The 20,148-nt window shown below is 41.9% G+C and overlaps 1 protein-coding gene across 2 annotated transcripts; it reads right to left on the bottom strand.

The window, feature by feature from the left end:
• Positions 1-6,761: 6,761 nt before the first annotated feature.
• On the bottom strand, positions 6,762-17,464 carry bin2b (bridging integrator 2b). Of its 2 annotated transcripts, XR_004613878.1 has the most exons (13): positions 17,029-17,420; positions 15,356-15,436; positions 14,119-14,173; positions 13,570-13,664; positions 12,310-12,405; positions 12,099-12,206; positions 11,916-12,001; positions 11,602-11,677; positions 11,380-11,462; positions 9,966-10,647; positions 8,312-8,404; positions 7,174-7,337; positions 6,762-7,120 (listed from the first exon to the last, which is right to left on the bottom strand). XR_004613878.1 is itself a non-coding variant. In XM_034585916.1 (12 exons), the coding sequence occupies exons 1-12, from the start codon at positions 17,119-17,121 to the stop codon at positions 7,224-7,226; spliced, it is 1,662 nt and encodes a 553-aa protein (XP_034441807.1). In that variant the 5' UTR covers positions 17,122-17,464; the 3' UTR covers positions 6,762-7,223. The 2 variants fall into 2 exon arrangements, 1 of the variants encoding a protein (XP_034441807.1); XM_034585916.1 differs by having other exon boundaries at positions 6,762-7,337; positions 17,029-17,464.
• Between the last annotated feature and the right edge of the window lie 2,684 nt (positions 17,465-20,148).

Raw genomic sequence — 20,148 nt, 5'->3', positions numbered from 1 at the left:
ATCACCTGACTCTGCAGAGTTTTTCAGCGTTTGTTCATTGTTTTAGTTTTATGGCCCATAACTGTTTCGATTTGCTCTCGCCGCTCTAATCAACCCTGTTTCTAGCAGCAGCAGCAGGGAGAGACTTTCAGTAAAGCATTTGTAAACTCACTGTATGTTAACTGAGCACCAAAGGGCAGAATTGAATGTCCAGCTAACTTGAGGAGCATTAAGCAGACACTCGTGTACTTTCTCTTTGGCGCTGGAGGAGACCAAAACAGAGCGAAGCAGAGGGTTAATATTAGATTTATACTCATCAGGTAGCCAGTAACAACTCCACAGGAATGCTAATATTTCTCTTTGTCTCCAACTTGTGCAAATGCTTGCTAATGTGTTCCTTGGTCCAAATCAAGCATCAGATTTTTATTTTGGTAGGATTTGGGGTTTCAAATTGAAAACGGATCCTCACCTCAGAGGAAGTTTCATTTTATAATCTTAGGAATGGCACCTGTAACCTCACAGAGGGTCAAACAGCGGAGCGGTCGTGTGTTGGTTTTCCAACTCTACTTCAGTGTGAACATTGGCCCAAAAACCAAAAGTTGTTATCACGTTAGACTTGAAACCCTGGAGAAGTCAGTGATAAACTGTTTCATACTGCGGTGTGGACTCTTAACCTTACTTTGAAAAAGAAGAAAAGGGGAGAAAGTGATCACGGGTTGACCTTTCCTGATTTGGCTCAAGCCTGTGGAAAAAGAGCATATTCCAGTGAGTGTGCTGAAACTGCAAAAGCTCAAAGACCTTGTGTGCTAATTGCATCTGCAGGCTAATTGAAAAGGCCTGAGGAAAGAATTGTGCTGTAACACCTATTTCAGCTTTTCTTTTTTTAGCAACTATTTTTGTTATATGTGGATGGTTGTAAAGTTTAAATGCCCTCATTTTCCACTGGTCAACTTGCCAGCCATTTGGGGGATTTTATTTAAGCCTTTTCACAGCCAAACTTACACCCATCCCCCACATATACCCACACACACACACATATGCACGCACGGTTGTCTCCATTATGTCAGAGTAAGGGTGATAAGAGACATAACACACACCTACTAGAAGTGTCTGCATGTTGTCTTGAGCACCAGAATATGGAGGAGAGAGCACTCTTCTCAACACACACACACACACACACACACACACACACACACACACACACACACACACACACACACACACACACACACACACACACACACACACACACACACACACACACACACACACACACACACACACACACATACACAAACACATGCACCAGGCCACCTACACACACAGGAAGCTGCAGAATTACCACAATTAAAACAACAACCTGGCTGTGAATGTGGGAGTTTTGGGGGAAGGTTTGCTGAGTATTTGCTAAAGTCAAAGTTTAGGTATTTATAAAGCCTGACATGACTCAGCTCAGGAGGATCAGATATCTTGTGTTCTGACCTGACGTGACTCATAGCAGAATATGTGATCTGACTAAAAGAACACAAGGCTAATACCTCAATAGAAGATTTAACGTTGACCTGAATTCACTAAACACTTAAGAGGGATACTCAAGTAAAAAACCTGCAATCATTTCACGCAACTCTCCATCTCAAACAAACATACTGTATGTAGTTCTAAACACTGGTGAACAAGATGGCCTTTTCCTTTGCTTTTCCAGTTTGTTGGTTCTTGGGTATTCTTATATAAACAACGGCTCTAAAGTCTAAAGTGAAAAATGACACTTGTAGTGACAAACAATAGACCATATATGAAGGATGACAGGTCTCCACTTCCTCCCACTATCCACAGATTAAGTCAAAATATCCCACATATGAACGCTGCCATCTTGTGCATTTGGAGCTGGAGTTTGCTCAGTAGTGATCGAGGGATGAAGCCGCAAGTTCTTGCCAATACATGCGCTCAACCAATCTTGTGTCAGTGTCAGCTGTCAATCAACAATAACAAACAAATAACTAATTAAAACCAAATTTACTGGGAAAATGAACACTAACACACATCAGAGTGACAGGAACCATCTTTGTGATACATTTATTTGACGTATACTGTATGCTAGACTATTTGGTCCCTGTTTTATCTACTGGATGAGGTGGAATTTATGATCTATACCGCAGCCAGCCACCAGGTGGCAGTCAAGCAATTTTGGCTTCACTTTTGAGGAGCAGACGTGTCGTCCATCTTTAAGATAAACCCAGAGGGAACTATCACCTGACTTTGCAGTCCCTTTTCCTTGCAGCCTTTCTAACTAATTCTTTAGATATTGTCAGGGTTTTGCATTTCACAGTTTATGGTTCAGGCTCACATCAATCTTGTCAATATTTGACTTAAATCTATCAAATGAATGCAAATAGATCCCAAAGGAATGCTAGGTGGTGTCTGTTGGATGTATAAATACGTAACTGTTTGTTACATTATATCAACTTTATTTGGTGGGAATATATTAATGTTTTGTTTACAGCTTTTAGTAACCTTAGAGGCAGTAATAACAATACTAATCATACTAATACAGGTTTTAATAATCACTATATTGATAATGATAATAATGATTTCATTGTGGGTCCAAAATACAGAACAGCTGTGTGTGAGCACCTAGTATACAAAGAAGTAAGAATGCATGCACAACACACAGGAAGGTGGTGTTGTGGGTTGGAGGATCATCCTTCAGCTCCAGGACCTCCAGCTTCAGCAATCATCTACCATGCTGAAGTATCGTAGAGCAACACACTCACTCACAACCGGCACCAGGGACGTTTTTGTGTGTCTGAGCTCTGACCTCCGACCTGTCCTGACCTCTACTGTTCCTGAGTCGGGGGGAGAGGAAAAAGAATATTGTTACGGGAAGAAATACAGCTTGAAGATTTCCTCTCTACTATTCCCACTGAGGTTAAACCTGCACTGTAGTCTGATGATAAATTGCCAACCACCAGAAGATGTTCATGACCACCAGCAGTATTAGTGACATATCTTCAGTTGTGTAACTTACTGTCATCTGGGGGTTTCGGCCTTTTATTTACAAGACACCCTCTGCTAAGGTAGGCCCACCACAGGCTGATCAGACCTGGGTGTGTTCCTAACATTGTGGGGCCCAGTTGGGTCTTTCCTCCTGATCCAGAGCCATTGGCTGCAGCGTTCTGCAGTCTGTGATGTTTCTTTTATGGTCTGGCACAGGACTTGTGCGTGTTTTCCCAGCTCTTTTAGCAACCTAATGGTGGCTGTTGCAGTAAAACCCTTGTAGCTGGGCAGACTTTTTGTTGTTTAGCCTCAGTTGCCGTCTCTCATTCCCTTCATCAACAGCATCCTCCCAGGGTTCTGTCCGAAGTAGACGGCATGCAGCGTGTTGGAAAACCAGATCTGGTCCTAGGGTGTTGATTGCAATTTGTGATGGGACTATGAGCCTTCACAGGCCAGTATTTCCCAGTCTTGGGCTTGCTCCAGCCAACAACTCTTAAGAAGGTGAGGAGGAATAACCAGGAATTATTATCACTTTCTTTGATATTGCATGATAGGGTGCAAGCCAGGAAGTATGCCCTCTGCCAGTGCCCCAGCTCATTCATGTTTTTTTTGTGATTCTGCAATTTTTTGCTATCTCAGTGCAAATGCATGACCTATATAGACATTCAAAATTTAAGTTAATTTTCCTTCTTTTAATAGTTCCCCACCACCAACAGAGGCATGTATATTCATGAAGTTGTATGCACTCGTGAACATACAGCAGTGAAAGTTCTGATTGGTTCTCATTCCCATCAGCCTGATCCACACTGAGTTTGAATGATGAGGAATGTGAGCAAGCAGTGGTTGAAACTCCATAGCTCTCCCAGGGACCATATCCGAGTTTATCTATCATCCGGATTGTCGACACAACACCACTCCTTAATGGACCCGAGCAGATACACCAGTTTGCCCTGTGTAACCTACTCACCTACTCCCCTCGAGACGCTGCGAGCGCACACTCACACCACAACCGGGCAGAGAAGCACGAGGCTGGCGGAGAAGAAACAGGCCCCAGAGTGATGTGCTCAGCCAGACAGAGGCCCCTCATTGAGAAAAAGACAAATAACAATGCATTATATTCACATTGGAGTGGAGCCTCGAATCCTCCACTGTGAATATCACCTTTCAATATTAATCTCGCAGGGATGGAGCAGCTCTATTAATAACAGAGTCTCAGTTACCGCTGGATTTCTATCAAAAGAGGTGGGCTTGACTGTGGTTGCCTGTGTCCTGATCTTTCAGTGTATTCCCACAGGTTGCCTGAAAAATATTCCAGTGAAATGTGTCTATATTTAGAGTGTCTGGTTTCTCTGTCACCGTGGAAGAAAGAAGGAGAGAAAGAAACCAAGAGGAAGATAAAGATGTAAAATGCTCTGGAAGGAAAGGCAACATAATGACTTCATTATTCTGTGTTCGATAAGAAATGCAGAGGCAATTTAAAAAACCAGCAACCATGCCCACAACCACCTGAAAGGGCTTCCTGTGAGTTAAAAGAGTAATTAATCGTAGTAAATATCTCAGTGTCGTGTTCAGGAAAAATGTTCCGGTGGAGGAAAAGGTTTTCTCTGCTCCCACAGGCAAAAATAACAGCTGTAAATCACCGGCCAGGTAGGTTGTAAACCATTTAATATCCAGATGTTATTTCACAAGAGAATCACAAGGAAACCATAGACTTTGCGACTTGAATCGATCTCATGTTCTGCTTTCAGCAAACAGGGGAAAGAGAGAGTCCAACACAAGTCAGGCGACTATACACACCGAGTGCCTGTGTCACTGTGGTGACTTCATTTAGCAGGAATGGTGCAGAATGAGGTTCACTACTATATTAAGAGACCCTGCAGCAGCAGTTTCTCATCTGGAACAGAAGACACGCCAGGCACACCTTTGTTTCAACATTTATTCTTCCCTCTAACTTCTATTGAATTAAAGTTACTGTTGAAATACGTCTTGGCAACGTCTGCTCCCTCATCGCACAAATTTGGCTCATCAGCAACCTGACAGATCATCGCTACCTCACTTCCTTAAAATGTTCTATTGCATCATGACTGAAATAGAAGGTTTCAGTGAGGTTTGATGATCTCATCTCAAACTTCATCATTCGATTGAGTTGACCAGTGGTCGTTCAAATTGTAAATTTTTCTGTAGAAAGACGAACTTTGACACAAAGTCGATAAAGTGCTGACGTTGATTGTTGCCATCAGCTGTGTCGAAACATGTTTGTTTAATGAGCGAACACCTTTTAATGGAACTTACAACAATACCCAGAGGCATCAACAAGTCCCAATAAACCAGAGTGTGAACGTCTCTTCCCAGCACTACTCTCATAGTAAATATGTCTTTGCTCTGGGTGCAATAAAAGTGTCAATCTAACATCTCCATAGAAAAGACCAGAGAAGCATTTCTACTTTTATTTTCAATCACCGACTTTTAGCCTTGCTAGCAAAATGGCGTTACTGATCTCTAACATCTGTCAGTCGATCCACCACTCTGGTGTAGCCTGAAATATCTTGAATCACAAGGCTACAGGATGGACTGCTGTGTAATTTCCATTTCGATGAAGATTTTGTTGATCCTCTGATTTTCATGACATCATGAGTTTGACATCAGTGGTCCTGAGTAAAATGTCTTGAAAACTATTGGATGCACTGTTATGAAACTTCATACATTGATGTCTCCCAGTGGATGCTTTGTGATCGATTCACTCTTCATGTATTGCCATCATTAGGACAAAAACGTATTTTATTATTCACACAATCTCTTCAGTGGTGAACCTTTGCCTCCCGTTCACTTCATTCTGGGACAAGGCAAATCGCAGCTTGGCTTTAAGTGAAGTTCAACTTCATAAGCTTTGACCCATGATATTCACTTTGCATTTGTGTATGTGATCGGGCCCTTAGCAAGTGGTGTAGCAATGAACTACAAACTTGGCATGTTAAGTGGCAGAGTTGCCCTCATCACAGAATTCACGTCCTCTCCGTTTGAGGTACACAAATGTTCTGTTGCATTCGCTCAACCCAGTGACCACGATTGTTCTGATCCGTCTGTTTGAAATGAGTGTTCACTTAAGTGTCGGGCACCACAGGAATGGTAATCGTCTCTTCTTAGTCTCGTTTCCCAGACTAAATACGTGGTCCTGCCTTGTGTCAGTCCTTTGGATATGTAGGAACTGCAGCTAATTGATTTGCTAGTGCAGGAGCATGTTGACAGCCCCAGCTGTTGGCCCTTAACATGACCACACCAAACTCAAGTCTCAACCCAGTCAGCCCACCACAGCAATCTGTCTGAAAAGCCATGAAACAACCGTGAAACAGAGCAGCCTTATAGCTGCATTTATCCACACGTATCCTTCAACTCCCTCTTTGGTGTGAGCTCATTAACCAGCTGGCTACAGTAGATCTGTGTATAATCTGCAGTAAGAAAATTAAGTTTCTCATTTCCACACAGCCGAACTGCCAAACTAGATGGCATGAGCCCCAGCTCAGTATGTTTTTATACAAGACAGACCTCTCTTCCATAAACTTCTCAGTCAGTCAGTCAACAAGTCTCAGTTTCCAGGTCTTGACATTATTTTCACATTCCAATCTGGTGAATCATTGGAGTCCTTGTCTCGAGGCTGTTTATCTGCAGTCCTGCCACAACTTTATTTACAAAATGCCAAAACTCTTGACTGAGTCGTCTCCACTTGGATTTATCAAATGAATACATGGCACAATAAAGAAACGGTTATATGAAAACTTCAGAGTTACATCCTCCTTTTTTATTTAGAACTTTATTGGGAAGTTTTACACAGGGTTAAAGAATCAATTAAAAAAAAGCTTTTCACAGTGTTTCGTAGAAAGACATTTAAAATACAAAAAGAGTAAAATACTGTCAATACTGTAACTTTTCCAAACATCTCTTACAAAATGTTCTGCAGCTCAGTCACTTTTGTTCCACATCTTGCAACTTCTTAGCATGTGAGTAACCATGTGGGACTCGCTCATCTGTTTGTACAGGATCTGCACCCAAAACATATGGGTTCACTCCCTCCATGTGTGTGAGTGTGTACGTGCGTGAGTGTGTGTGAGAGAGAGAGAGAGAGAGAGAGAGAGAGAGAGAGAGAGAGAGAGAGAGAGAGAGAGAGAGAGAGAGAGAGAGAGAGAGAGAGAGAGAGAGACCACAACTCTTGTGTGGAAGAAGAACGTTTTTCAGATGGAGGAGTGTCCATTGCCTCATTCTGGCTGAACAGGCTGGATGAGTTTTTCCAAGAAGATCCCAGAGTGATTTTCGAGATCTGTGTGCTGGTTCCAGCTCTCCTCCCTGATCCCCCTCACCAGGCCGTCTTGCTGCGAGACACATTAAACACATGTGAGATCTTAAAGAAGCAAATAAACAATCAGATCTGACATTAAGTCAATGTTGACAATTTACTTTTCCTGCTTTATGAAAGAATGACAAAGAAATCTGCGGCGGTGTCTTATATTTCCTCCCAAATGGCACCAAAGTTTCTTAGAGTTTCCTCCTGAGAGCAAGCGATGGTTAATGTATCAGTTCATTCGATATTCATGAATATATGAGTGTGTAAGGTACTAGGAGATTGGATTACATCCAGTTGAAAATAAATATAAAATTATGTTAAAAATATATAAAATTAAATCATTCAAAAATATAATTAGAAATTGGTCCCACAGAATATTTGATGTAACCAAAATAAGAATTAAATAACATTCAAAATATTTATTTATTTTATGAGGAATTAATATTCACCTAATGAACCATTTAACAAATGTTTTGCTGATGAGCCGATATGATTCTTGAAATATGCTTTTTAAAGTTCATTATCAATTAATACACTGACAATATGGGGCAGTTTACCCCTCAGTTATTTATATGCATTTTTAGCAACGACAGTTTCTTCCAGTACTAAAGCTTGACAGGAGCTGACGGGATTCCTAAACTTACAACTTATGTACATGCCACTTATTTTTACAAGTTTTTCCTGACTCAGCTGCTTTCAGCCTGAGGATGTTTAGTGAATCAACTTCTGATTATTAGTAAGAATATTTGAATATGAAACAATTTCTGCTTTCAGATCCATTTTATCCGCAGTGGAAATCTCATGCATCATTTGAAGTATCAATCCACAGCTGGATGCACATGTGCAGGTCTGACGGAGAAATAAATGCCCATAATGTAGTGACCCGAACAACATATTCAGTGAGAGGGAGCAGACTTTACAGGAAATCTGTCTTCTTCTATCTCCTCCATCTCTGAGGTAGCACAGGAAACGAGATATGCTTTAACAAGAACACAAACAAACCTCTTGAGTGTCAGCAAGTACCAGGATGACGTCTCCCTGTTCAAACTGAAGAAGGCCCTCTTCAGATGCTGCATGGCTCTCTAGCGCCACCCCCTGGTGTAAAACGAAAGGCACATCAATGCAAACTTGGAAATTTACATTACATTACAGATCATTTAGCTGACGCTTTTATCCAAAGCGACTTCCAATAACTATTAGGAGCAATTCGGGTTTCAGTATCTTGCCCAAGGGCACTTCGGCACGCATATGGGAAAGACTGGGATCAAACCGCTGGCCGTCAGTTACCTTTAAAAGGTCAATTCACCAAAATGATTGAATGTTTTTCAGATTTTGCAGTACATTTCCATTCCACCAAATAAAAAGGAGGTAAATGCAATTTGTGCTTTCATGGATTTGAAAAAGGTATTATTCAAATGATTCAGCAGCCACTCCTTTATACACACACAAGGAACACACTGTCACCTATTTCTTTAGTACACAGTAGTTCCCATTGCAACTTTTCACTGTGAGGTCTTTTAAATGTTGCGTATTGGCAGAGACCTCAGAGACTGGAATCTCACAGCCTTGACAAATTAAATCAAACTGTCTCCATGTCGAGATACTGGAGCGAAATGAGAAAATATTTAGCTTTTTGTAATCTGGTGAGCCCTTTGACCCCGGACAACCATAGAGCTTTGAGTTAAACACTCCACATCATACCACTGTGTGCAAGAGATATGAACTTACCATCACTGATGTTTTTGACCCCTTGAGGGAAATGAAAACTCGTTTTGCACAATATGGACATATCGTCACCTTTTAAATTAACATGACAAACTGCTTATTTTTGACTGTGGGTGTCTGTTGATTGGTGTTGAGCAGGCAGTGAACACTGAGTTCTCCTGGTGCAGAACACAACACTAAAGCTGCTTTCAGATCTGCGCTGAACTCCGAATAATCTCCCTGACATTACCCAGAGGGGCTGTGTGTGAGAACGCAAATGTCCCGCCAGCCCCCTTGTAAAATCTCTGGAATGAGACCATGTGAGAAAACAGCAGGCAATACTGCGGTGGATTCACCGGGAGCGAGTAGCAGTGCTGATGACATTTCTAAAGCGCACCAGACACAAAACTGAAAAAAAATAAAAATAAATACAAGTATCTCAGGATGAAAAGAGGAGCCATACACTAGGTGACCCCAATGGAGATGTCAGAGCTTTGACGATAAGAGCCAACACTGGTGTTGTTGTGCTGTGAACACAAACACAGGATCTCAAGAGTGGAATCAATACGTTGCATCCTGCTTCTGCCTGCAGCACCACACCTCACCTGAACGACCACGAGATGTCTGTGTTGTAAATGCGTCTGAGTGGGGAATCTCCTGCTGCTTGTTCATGTGGCAAAGGTAAACTCATGAGAAACTCCCAATTGTGAGGACATTCTCAGTAGTTCATGTCTGAAAACTGCTACTGAGAGCAGTGATGGTGAACCAAAACATTAAAGTTGTGGGACTGACAACTACGCAATGAGCTGCAACTTACTTTAAGGCTCTATCAAGCTGAAGGAGGCTTCAAATTCATCTGATAATTGTCTGTAGGTTCATTACTTAAATTCAGTGTTTTAAAATCGTTTCAAAAATATTGATTATAGACACTTTAAAAAGGGTAGTTGGGTACCTTGTACAAGAAGCCAGGTGGACTGTGGGAACTGGAGTCATCTTTAGATTCTGCTGTCTCCTGGTCGGATGTTGCTTCTTGTGTGTCCTCCTGCTGGTCAGCAGTTAGGAGAGGGGGTCTGTCAGTGCAGCGGAACGAGAGGCGAGGAGCAGGAACCGGTGCAGGTTTGGGCGTGACCTCCTCTGATGGTGGTTCCATCAGCGTCTCCTGCTCAGGAGTGTGTGAGGCATCGCTGTCTGCAGAATCAAAGGGATTGGACACCTCATGACTCACCGGCTCCAACTTCTGGACTCCCACTCCTGAGTCGTCCGACTGGTTCCCAGCAAGCTCTGCTTCTGCTTCTGCTTCAGCCACCTCCTGCTCCTCCACCTCTTCCAGGCTTTGACCCCCTGTGCTCCTGTCACTGTTCTCATTCTCACACACCGACTGCCTGTGGGGTGTGTTGGTGCCGCTGGAGCTGAGATCTGAGTCTGACGAGTTGATGTCTTTGGAGGAGACGCTGCCCTCTTCTGGTGGGCTGGTTTCTTCAGAGCTGCTTTGGGTCTGTTGAGCAGAGGGCTCGCCGTCTTTTCCGTTTTGGGTGGAGGGGTGTATGGAGACATGGTCAGCTGGGAACGCAGTATTGCAGGGGATGGGATTGGAGATAACCAGGGATTTTCTCTTCCTCGTCTTGCCTGCCATACTAGTTGAAGAAAAAAAATGTACATGTTGTTTTTACTGATCATAACAAGGCATTTTGTAAAACTAACGAGCCATTGAAGAGAGTTCACATCGGTGCATAATAGTGCAGTGCCTGTTCTATACCTGTTCTCTTGTCCTGTGTTAAAGCTCCAGAGATATTTCAGAATGATTCCTTGTCATTAGTGAGTCCTCCTCAAACTATATACTGTCACTTTTTATACGTTGTTATAAACAGTCTATGGTGCAGAGTTAAGGTAGAAAACTTTGTGTTCAGTTTATAGTCAATGTTTTTCATAAAATCTAATTGAATTTGCTTTATTACTGTTCACGTATGTGGCTTATATATATATATATATAACTTTCAATGATTTACTGAAGTGCTATTTTTCATACATTGCATGTCGGCTATTTCAGAGGTTTGTTAAGCAACCGACACAATCTTAAGACCCAAGTTCACAACTTTTCAAAAATAAAAGCTCTATAATTCCGCTTGTGTCCACATCGCCCTAAACTCAGCACTACACTCCCCAAGACCACTAAGAATACACTAGTCAATAACTGTGCCGAGTCAATAAGTTCAACTGTTCATGAGATATGCATTTTCCAGAGAGACACGTTTGTGAAATTAGTGGGCAGTCAGGCTGCATTCAGCTTGTGTGTTGCTTAAGACATTTCTTGTTGTGAACACTGTGACCGTAGACAAGGAAACAACAGCAGCTCCACAATTCCTTACCTGTCCAGGCCCTTGACGATGAAAGCTTTCCCTGAGTGTTGAGTCTCCAGTTTTTTCATCACATTGTAAAGCTCACGGTTCAGCTGCAAAACCAAACCACAACATAAACACTTCAGTGGAACTTCATCATTGACCTGGTGTATAACTGATGCAAGGCAGATTTCAGATACTTCACATCCGCAACATGAGTGATGAAATAAAATGATGGGTGTTATCTCTTACCACACTCATTTCCTTGTAGAAGACGTCTCTCAGGTTTGATACGTTTTGGAAAACTGTCACGTAGCAACCTATACGGCTACAGAGACGAAGACAGCAGTTCAGTTTATCTACGTGACCTTCCTCAGTAACAAGTTCTGCCTGGACTAATAAACCCTTAAATGCACATTTACACATCAGATTTCAGCTTCAGTCAGGAATAATGTCAGGCATGTTAATATTGTTTTCTTTTGTACTATAGGAGGACCCCTACTGGATTTTTTAGGCCAACCCTGGTATTGAAATTAATTAATAAAATTCCACACGGTCAGACGTACCTCTGATGGAGAACAGGCAGTTCCTCCCTCATCTCGTTATTTATCTCTTCAAAGACGTTCTGGGTCTTGTTAAACTCCTCTTCTGCCTGTAACAGAGCATTTGAGAGATTCTTTAAAAAAACAAAAATAAAAAAAAACATTGAGACTCGTCATTTCAGTGCTGTACCATAAAAATAATCCTACCTTTGCTATTTTGGCTTCATCCTTTTTCTTGGCACTCTGCAGCGCCTCCAGGTGGTGACGTGCTGAGTCGTAGTCCACAAGTTTGCGTCCGCGTTTAGCAACTCGCTCCTGAAAAACAGACGTCGGTCCTACTTCAGTAAAAGCATCATCCTCTACCAGAAACTGGATGGGCCATTTAAACGTGTCATCAAACGTAAGAGCGTCACGTTACCTTGACCTCAGGGAACTGGCTCGTGTAGTTCTCCATTGTGCGGACAATCTGGTCACTCAGTTTCTCTTCATAGTCGTTCCTTAGCAGGTCTTCACTCTAAGAGACACAGCCAGTATCACATCAGTACAACTGTAACAGGCCTTTCTAACTGTAACACAGCCATAAACAATATTTCAGTAAAGGAATGTTGCACAAAGACGATGGGATCACTCGTGCACAGTTGTGAAACGCCTCATTCGCTCACTTTCAGTAACAATATGCAGCAACTGAACTTAGCAGATGGATATTTCTAATCCTTTTATGTCAAAACAAATGAATTCCTCAGCTGTTACATTTATTATCTCCAGTGTAGTGAAATAACTAATCTAAATAACTGAAGCGCCAAAGAGAAATATCAACATGCTATGTCCATTTATCATTTGTCTTGTTGTGATTAACCACAAAAGCAGTTCTTTTTCTGTATTTTACATATTATCCATGCAGCAGCTTGACTAGCATTTAGCGATTATGCTAAAACAGCTCATTACATGTATAATCAAAGCCTCGTTTTGCACCATTTTGCTGTGATTCCTGGGCTGATGGTGACGGACATGTTTGCTGGTGTGCAACAGGCTTTGACGTACGTTTCCTCTCGTCTGGTGGGTGTGTCAGAGGTGTTGCTCAATCAGCAGCAATGTGTATATACAACCTGCCATATTAAAAAGGCAGTGTACAAATGGCTGCTGCTTGGTGTCACGCTTGCGTATCACAACAGGATGTTCAATTCACCACCGTTTGTTTATATAAATGTTTTGCTCTTTCTTGTTCAGGCTGAATGTAGCCCAGATGGGAGATGGACCCCACTCAAAAGTCATAGAACACATATCACTTTAGGTAGTTCTTATATTCCAACATATGTTCAAGTGTTTATGTTTCTAATATGTTTTATTTTTATTTGTTATTTGATGCTATAAAAACAAGGTGAAACATCCTGATTGACAGTTGAGACTGACTCGCAATTGGTTGAGCATGTGTATCAGCAGGTCAGATATTTCAGCTTCATTTTTGTACAATGAGGGGAAGTGGTCCATCTTTAGATACAGTGTATGGTCTGGAAACATATGTCAGCATGGTAAACATATGTCATGCTCGATCAAACTAGTTTGGTGAAAAGTAATTTCCCTTAAAACAAGCCTGACCTGCTTAAATGAAAATGATGTTATCAGATTATTTGTTGTCCGGCTCCCAGAGACATAGGACACTTCTACATGGTGAACATACCTCGGTAATGACAGCCAGGTCCTCCACGCCGTTCCAGTCGGACTCATAGATGTCCTGCAACGTCTGGGACAGCCGCTTGGACGTCTCATGCACAGCTGTGGAGAAGAGCAGGTAATTGTGTAAAAATCTCATAACCTAATCTTGACTCCACATGGAGCAACTTATCATCTAGCATCAGCAGCACACGGAGCTTTGTGGTGGTATTGTTTTTAGGGTTTGTGGCACAGTTACACCCACACTGAGAAGGTCAGAACAACACTGGTTTCCTGAGTACTCCCACTATGCAGGAGCAGAAGCTGACAACACCAGAAACCCAATGGATTCTTGCACATGAATCCTATATGCAATGCTGCGTCGGCTGTTTTTCACGGCAAGATTTTACTGCTATAACACAGCAGCACCGACAGAATTGCAAAAGTGAAACAAAGGATCCAAGAATAGAAGATATTCACTTCCCTATTCTTCACGAAGTATGCTGAGCAAAAGGGTGGTATTCTGATGGCACTGTATTGTGTGAGCGTAAATGATGTACAAGTTGTGAAAACCCACCTTTCACTGCTGCGTGGTAGGCTTTGACGTCTTTGAACAACCTCATTCCATCGACCTGTGTGCAGATGCAAGGGACAAAGCAGAAAACAAAAAGATGTTAAATTTGAACCTCTGTTACAGTATCACTATGGGAGATCTATGCTGCATATACTCAACACACAAAGCAAGACAATCTGACAACACAGTTTGAATTAAATTACAATCAAAACAGTTGATGTGGTGATGGTGGTGAAGTGAAAGTCCTGTTGTCAGCGCGTAGACTTCCTTCCTGTTTCTCCCCGCCAGTTTCCCTGTGCTGTTTTGTTGCCTTAGTCACTGAGTGAACCCTGAACAACCTAAAAGTGAAGCTGTAACGTTTGCACAGCATACTGTGGCCTCAAGGGAGTGATGGGATCATGATGGATGGGAAAACATAGCGTAACTGTAGCACAAGTAGAAAAAAGTTATAAAGTCGGTGCACTCATTTTAGAGTGATGTCGATCTAAAGTTTAGTTTAGCACATGAACTAAACAGTCGGACGAGAGCAAGTAAGGCTATAACAGCAATACCTCAGGAGTAATACAATTAGAATGTGTGAAGTTTATTGATTTTAATTTTCTAATTCGTAAAAAGAACTTTGTGTTCTTACTCGGATGGGACGAGTCTCTTCAGTCAAAACTAAATTATACTAACTCAGATTTTATTATCTTTTTCTATGTAACTTTTGTATTTCTTTTTGAATGCTTCTTTTTAGTACTTTCTTATGTTGCTTTTAAAATTTGTCATGACTTATATTTTATGTAAAGCACTTTGAATTGCCTTGTTGTTGAAATTTGCTAAACAAACAAACAAACTTTGAGTCCTTAAAATTGAGAGTTCCTTAAATATGAGTATATAGACCCTATTAGTGCTTAAGTTAAAGTTTATGTACAGATAAGAGAGACACCGAACAGTATTTACGCAGATTTGATAAGAAAATGAGAGAGTTGCAACTTGTACTAGTAAGTATTTCCTATCTTCCAGGGTGAGCTGACTGTCTGAACCTGTGGGATGGCATCTCAACGCAACAACAAACTGAGCAGTAATCCACTTAACTGGAGATTTCTGGTCAGGGGGGATAAAAATGAGCTGCTTAACAATAAAAAAGCTGGTTTACATGACCTTAATTTGAGCCAGGGAATGTGAATGTGTGAATGGCACAGTGCTGCCATGCAGAGAGGCCTGCTTATACTGAAGAGGTGAGGTGGTGCTGGTGTACCTGCTGCTTGTTGAGGTTCTGGAAACACTGCTCAAACTGTTCGTCTTTGGTCTCCATGGTTTTGCCCAGTTTCTGGAGGACCTAAGGAGCAGAAAACAGAGAAAGTGAGTCTCAACATTATAGTCAGACATGAGTCTCCATCATTAATAGTTACTAGAGGGAGACTAGAGAGTTGGCCTGGCTGATTTATGTTGGACCCAACATTTGTGCATTTCACATATACAGCTGCTGTTGTCATTGACACAAAGTACAATGAAATACACAGAAGGACTACTTACATTTGAGGAAAATACGTAATAAGTACCGAAACAAAGCAAAGAGGACACTGAAAATAACCAAGAGTGAGGATAAATCTATGCCGTTGCAAATTCTTCCTAAAGATGGATGTTGTATCTGGTCTTTTTTCTATTAAGTCAGTCCAACTTCATACCATCATGGTATTTGAAAATATTAAATTACAGAGGGCCGTCTTTCCATAGATACATCAGTCTTTACATGAGGTTTTGTGGTTATTTTTTTCAGTCAGGTACACATTATTTTTTCTCTCCTGCCATTGCTGTGTAGTGATTATCTAATCTGATACTGATACTAATACCGATACATCTGCAATAATCTAATGTGTGGGTTTATCTGAACACATCGGCCTGACTGGAGTTTCGGTCTGGCACCGTCAATAATGACACACTGCTGCACCACATACAGGACCATGTGTTGCTGTGGTCCACCTGAACTGGACCCACTTGGCTCACTCTTACAGCGTCCTTCACATTCCACTGCACGCAGCAGTTTGAAAGACTGACTGACACATTTCAAGGACCTTCAGCTTTAAATCTGCAACAAAGGCTCTTGTTGTCGTTATGGCTATCCTCCCAGTTTCCATGACTAATAAATAAAGCTATAAAACCAGATTCCAGAATCCCCACAATAGGCTTCGATCTTGCAGCCACTCATTGGAGTTGCTGTTTTGAGGTGGAGCAGAGTGAAATCTAACAACTCAGCCACAAACAGAGAGAGAGGAAGTGCACAGACAGGAAGTGGCAGCTTGTGTGTCCGCTCACGGCTGTACAGCACTCAACAACACTTGATGTTCATGCATTGATCCTTCACAACAAAAACACATGTGTACAGTTAATAGAACTCCTGAGACACGGCCTGGAGCACCACTGAATGGTCTGCATATCAACAATTTGCCAGATGGTGAATATCACAGCTTCTCACTTAGCCCTGTCACCTTGAAACATTTCATTTTTGAGTTACAACTCTCTACAGACCTAGATAACGGTAGCCTGCCCCAGACTGGGAGGGTCACAGTGGCTACACAACAATGTATTTATGAGCAAAACAGTCAGGTCTGTTATTCAACGTTATCTTTCCAGTTGAATAACGGTGAAATCAAACTATTTCTACACTCAAACTCTACTCAAGATGCTGCTTGTGCATGTTTGGGGTCGACTACAAGTTACACCCTCATCACAAGTGTTCGAAACAAGCTGTTCTGTATATTATTGATACGGAGAGTGATGATTTATTGTATGGCAGGGATCCTGATGATTCCATTTAACCACAAGATAAAGCTGGCTGACAAAACAAGCTCTGAAAAGACAATGCGTGGAGTTTACAGCGTGCACAGTTACATGGAACACAGCGGGACTTCACTAAACTGGTTTTCTCACCTTCTCCTGAGCTCGATTCAGAGACTTCTGGACTCGTTTGGCGAGGAATCCAGCTCCAGCCTGGAGGTTCGGGCCCATCTTGTTTTCAGCCATCGTCGCTTCTTCTCTTCGGGGGGTTCAGTCCACCTCCTGTGCGCTCGCTTGCTCCGGAGAATCTGCCTCCTCGGCGCAGTGGCGGAGCTTCAGGGCGGAGGAGGTGGAGCAAATGTCAAGACTCACTGAGGCTCAGCAGCTGGTAGAGCGAGCTCCTTCACTGCGACGTCATCGCTCCTGTCCACACTTGTCGGAGGAAGGGTTTGTCGGTGCGTGTCCCGACCTGTTGCACAAACACTGTGGACACTGTAGCAGAGGGTGGAACTCATGCGACCGCACTCACCTGGAAACCACGTGTGCAAGTTAAAAGTCCCTGATGACGCCTGCCTGAATCAGCCACGTGACGTCAGCAGGGACGGAGATGCTGCCATTTCTCTTTTGTTGAATTCATGCAGGAATGTGAATTATGAGGAGCCATCTAGTGTTGCAACTGGTGTTAATTGGTTTATTACCTTAAAGAGATAGTTCACCCAAAAATGGAAGTTTACTCATTGTCTACTGACCACTATGCAGATGGAGGGGTGGGTGAAGTGTTGGAGTCCACAAAACACTTTAGGAGTATCAGGGGTAAACAGCGTTGCAGCCGAATCCAATACAATTGAAGTAGATGGCGACCACTTCTTCAAACGTAAAAAAAACCAATAACAGAAATAAAAAAACAAACTGCCTCCATATTGTCCGCTGTGATACACAAATGAACATGGCTCCAGGGGAGGATATCACAGGACATTTTGGCTAAAAACTTGATAAATGATGCCATTCCTATAGTGGCTTATGGACACTTGGATGACACCACAGGAGCAGTATGGAGTCAGGTTATGTTTTGTTTCTGTTTTTTGTTTTTTTACGTTTGAAGAAGTGGTCACCCTTGACTTCAGTTGTATTGGATTTGGCTAAAACACTGTTCACCCCTGGAACTCCTAAAGTGCTTTGTGGCCTCAAACACTTCACCCACTCCTCCATCGGCATAGTGGTGAGTAGACAATGAGTAACTTTTCATTTTTGGGTGAACTATCCCTTTAGATCATGTGTTTCTTACCTGGAACACTGACACATCACATTGCCTCATCCTCTGTCTGGTGAGGTGTTTGCTGAGTTGGTCACTATTGACACATCTGCTTCTCACAATAGTGACATGACTAATAGTTACACCCCAATGTTTACCCTTCACATCTCATTTGACTGGGATATTCAGTAATTACAGCTACACTGACTAAACCTGGGATCATTCAGTCCCCAACCTCCTCACACAACCTATAAAAACTTGGGTTTTATTGTAGATCTCATGAAAAATAAACCCGAGGCTTATAGTTTACTGACAACAAAATACAACTAATATGTAACACAAATGTATTGGCACATATCCACTGTGAGTCAGATTAAGTAGAGTCATAGCAGATGTATGTGCTTCTCTCCTCTGAAGACGTCTTCTGTTGTTTTTTCTGAGGAGGGGGCTACATTAACACAAAGTCTGTTTCTAATACTTTTCTGACTTTTGTTCTGACTCAATATGCTCTATGCTCACATAAACACACACAGTCGTGTTTCCATGACTTCAGAGGACCTTACATTGACTTAGTCTAACCATAACCATAGTTACTACTTGCCTAATCCTAACCTTAACCTAAACCCAACTTTAAAACATTCTTACTTAAAACATAATTCCACCTTAAAATGTAAAATGTAATGTTTTACATTATGGAGACTTGCTCTTTGTCCCCATAAGGTAGACAAGGCGGGGGCTACATTAACACAAAGTCTGTTTGTAATACTTTTCTGACTTTTGTTCTGACTCAATATGCTCTATACTCACATAAACACACACACACACACACACACACACACACACACACACACACACACACACACACACACACACACACACACACACACACACACAGTCGTGTTTCCATGACTTCAGAGGACCTTACATTGACTTACAATGACTTACTCTAACCATAACCATAGTTACTAGTTGCCTAAACCTAACCTTAACCTAGACCCAACTTTAAAACATTCTTACTTAAAACATAATTCCACCTTAAAATGTAAAATGTAATGTTTTACATTATGGAGACTTGCTCTTTGTCCCCATAAGGTAGACAAGTCCCCATAATGTGACTGTGTTAGCAGCTTTATGTACCTAGAACATGAGTAATACCTGGACACACACACAGGTTTGCACAGCTATGCTCATTAAGATTTTGCATTCACTTCCATTCATCATGGACAGTTTAACCAAAACCTGATCCCTAACCTTAACCTTGACTAATACATGCCTAATCATAACCTTAACCTAACCATTATTCATGTCTTACTCCAATAACCAGGACCAAAAAAATATATGTTTGCCTCATAAGGACTGATCTTTGGTGCCCATGAGGTCTACTGGCCCTGACAATGTCCTTGCGGAAAATATAATGTTCAAATTATAAAGCTGCTATAACCAAGAACTTTTACGACAACATTGTATCAAATGACAGTTCCATTCAGTTTTATTTGGATAGAGCCAAATCACAACACGGGTTGCTAGGCACTTTGCAGAATGGGGGTGGCATGATGCAGTAGTTAGCCTCACATCAAGAAGGTTCTGGGTTTGAACCTGACGGGGTCTCCCTGTGTCTGTGTGGGTTTTCTCTGGGAACCGCCTCCCGAACCCAACGTGGGAGATGGCTCCACAGGAGAGGAGCCTGGTAGCTGAAGCCTCTACCTCCCATTCTACTCTTACTCTAGGAAACACAAGTGAGCCTGTATTTTTGGAGCAAATGGAACATCACCTCCTTTCGAACTTTGACAATTTCTGTTTTAAACCACATGTTTATGAATTGTTTTATGGAGCTAAACTCCTCTGGTGCATTACTTTGTTTTTCAGAGGGGCGGCAGTGTTGAGTTTCATACACATTGAGGCTGCTGCACTATTAACAAGATCATCAACTGTCCTCCATTTTAGGCTATTGTCTGATGGCAATGGAGTAAATAACAATTGAAAAACAACGAACAATATTTCCTTAAATTTGGTTAATTGAT

Source organism: Hippoglossus hippoglossus, chromosome 5 (assembly GCF_009819705.1).
Source record: "Hippoglossus hippoglossus isolate fHipHip1 chromosome 5, fHipHip1.pri, whole genome shotgun sequence".
Lineage (NCBI taxonomy): Eukaryota > Metazoa > Chordata > Actinopteri > Pleuronectiformes > Pleuronectidae > Hippoglossus > Hippoglossus hippoglossus.
The sequence above is the reverse complement of the archived record's forward strand: the minus strand, read 5'-3'. Positions and strand labels throughout refer to the sequence as shown.

Bases quoted from the DNA above. Each gene is read 5' to 3' on its own strand.
- bin2b (XM_034585916.1), bottom strand. From the start codon at position 17,121: ATGGCTGAAAACAAGATGGGCCCGAACCTCCAGGCTGGAGCTGGATTC. The intron at 13,665-14,118 runs GTGGGTTTTCAC...TCTTCTCCACAG, and splicing joins CTACCACGCAGCAGTGAAAG to CTGTGCATGAGACGTCCAAG. The intron at 11,463-11,601 runs GTAAGAGATAAC...TTGGTTTTGCAG, and splicing joins TCTACAAGGAAATGAGTGTG to CTGAACCGTGAGCTTTACAA.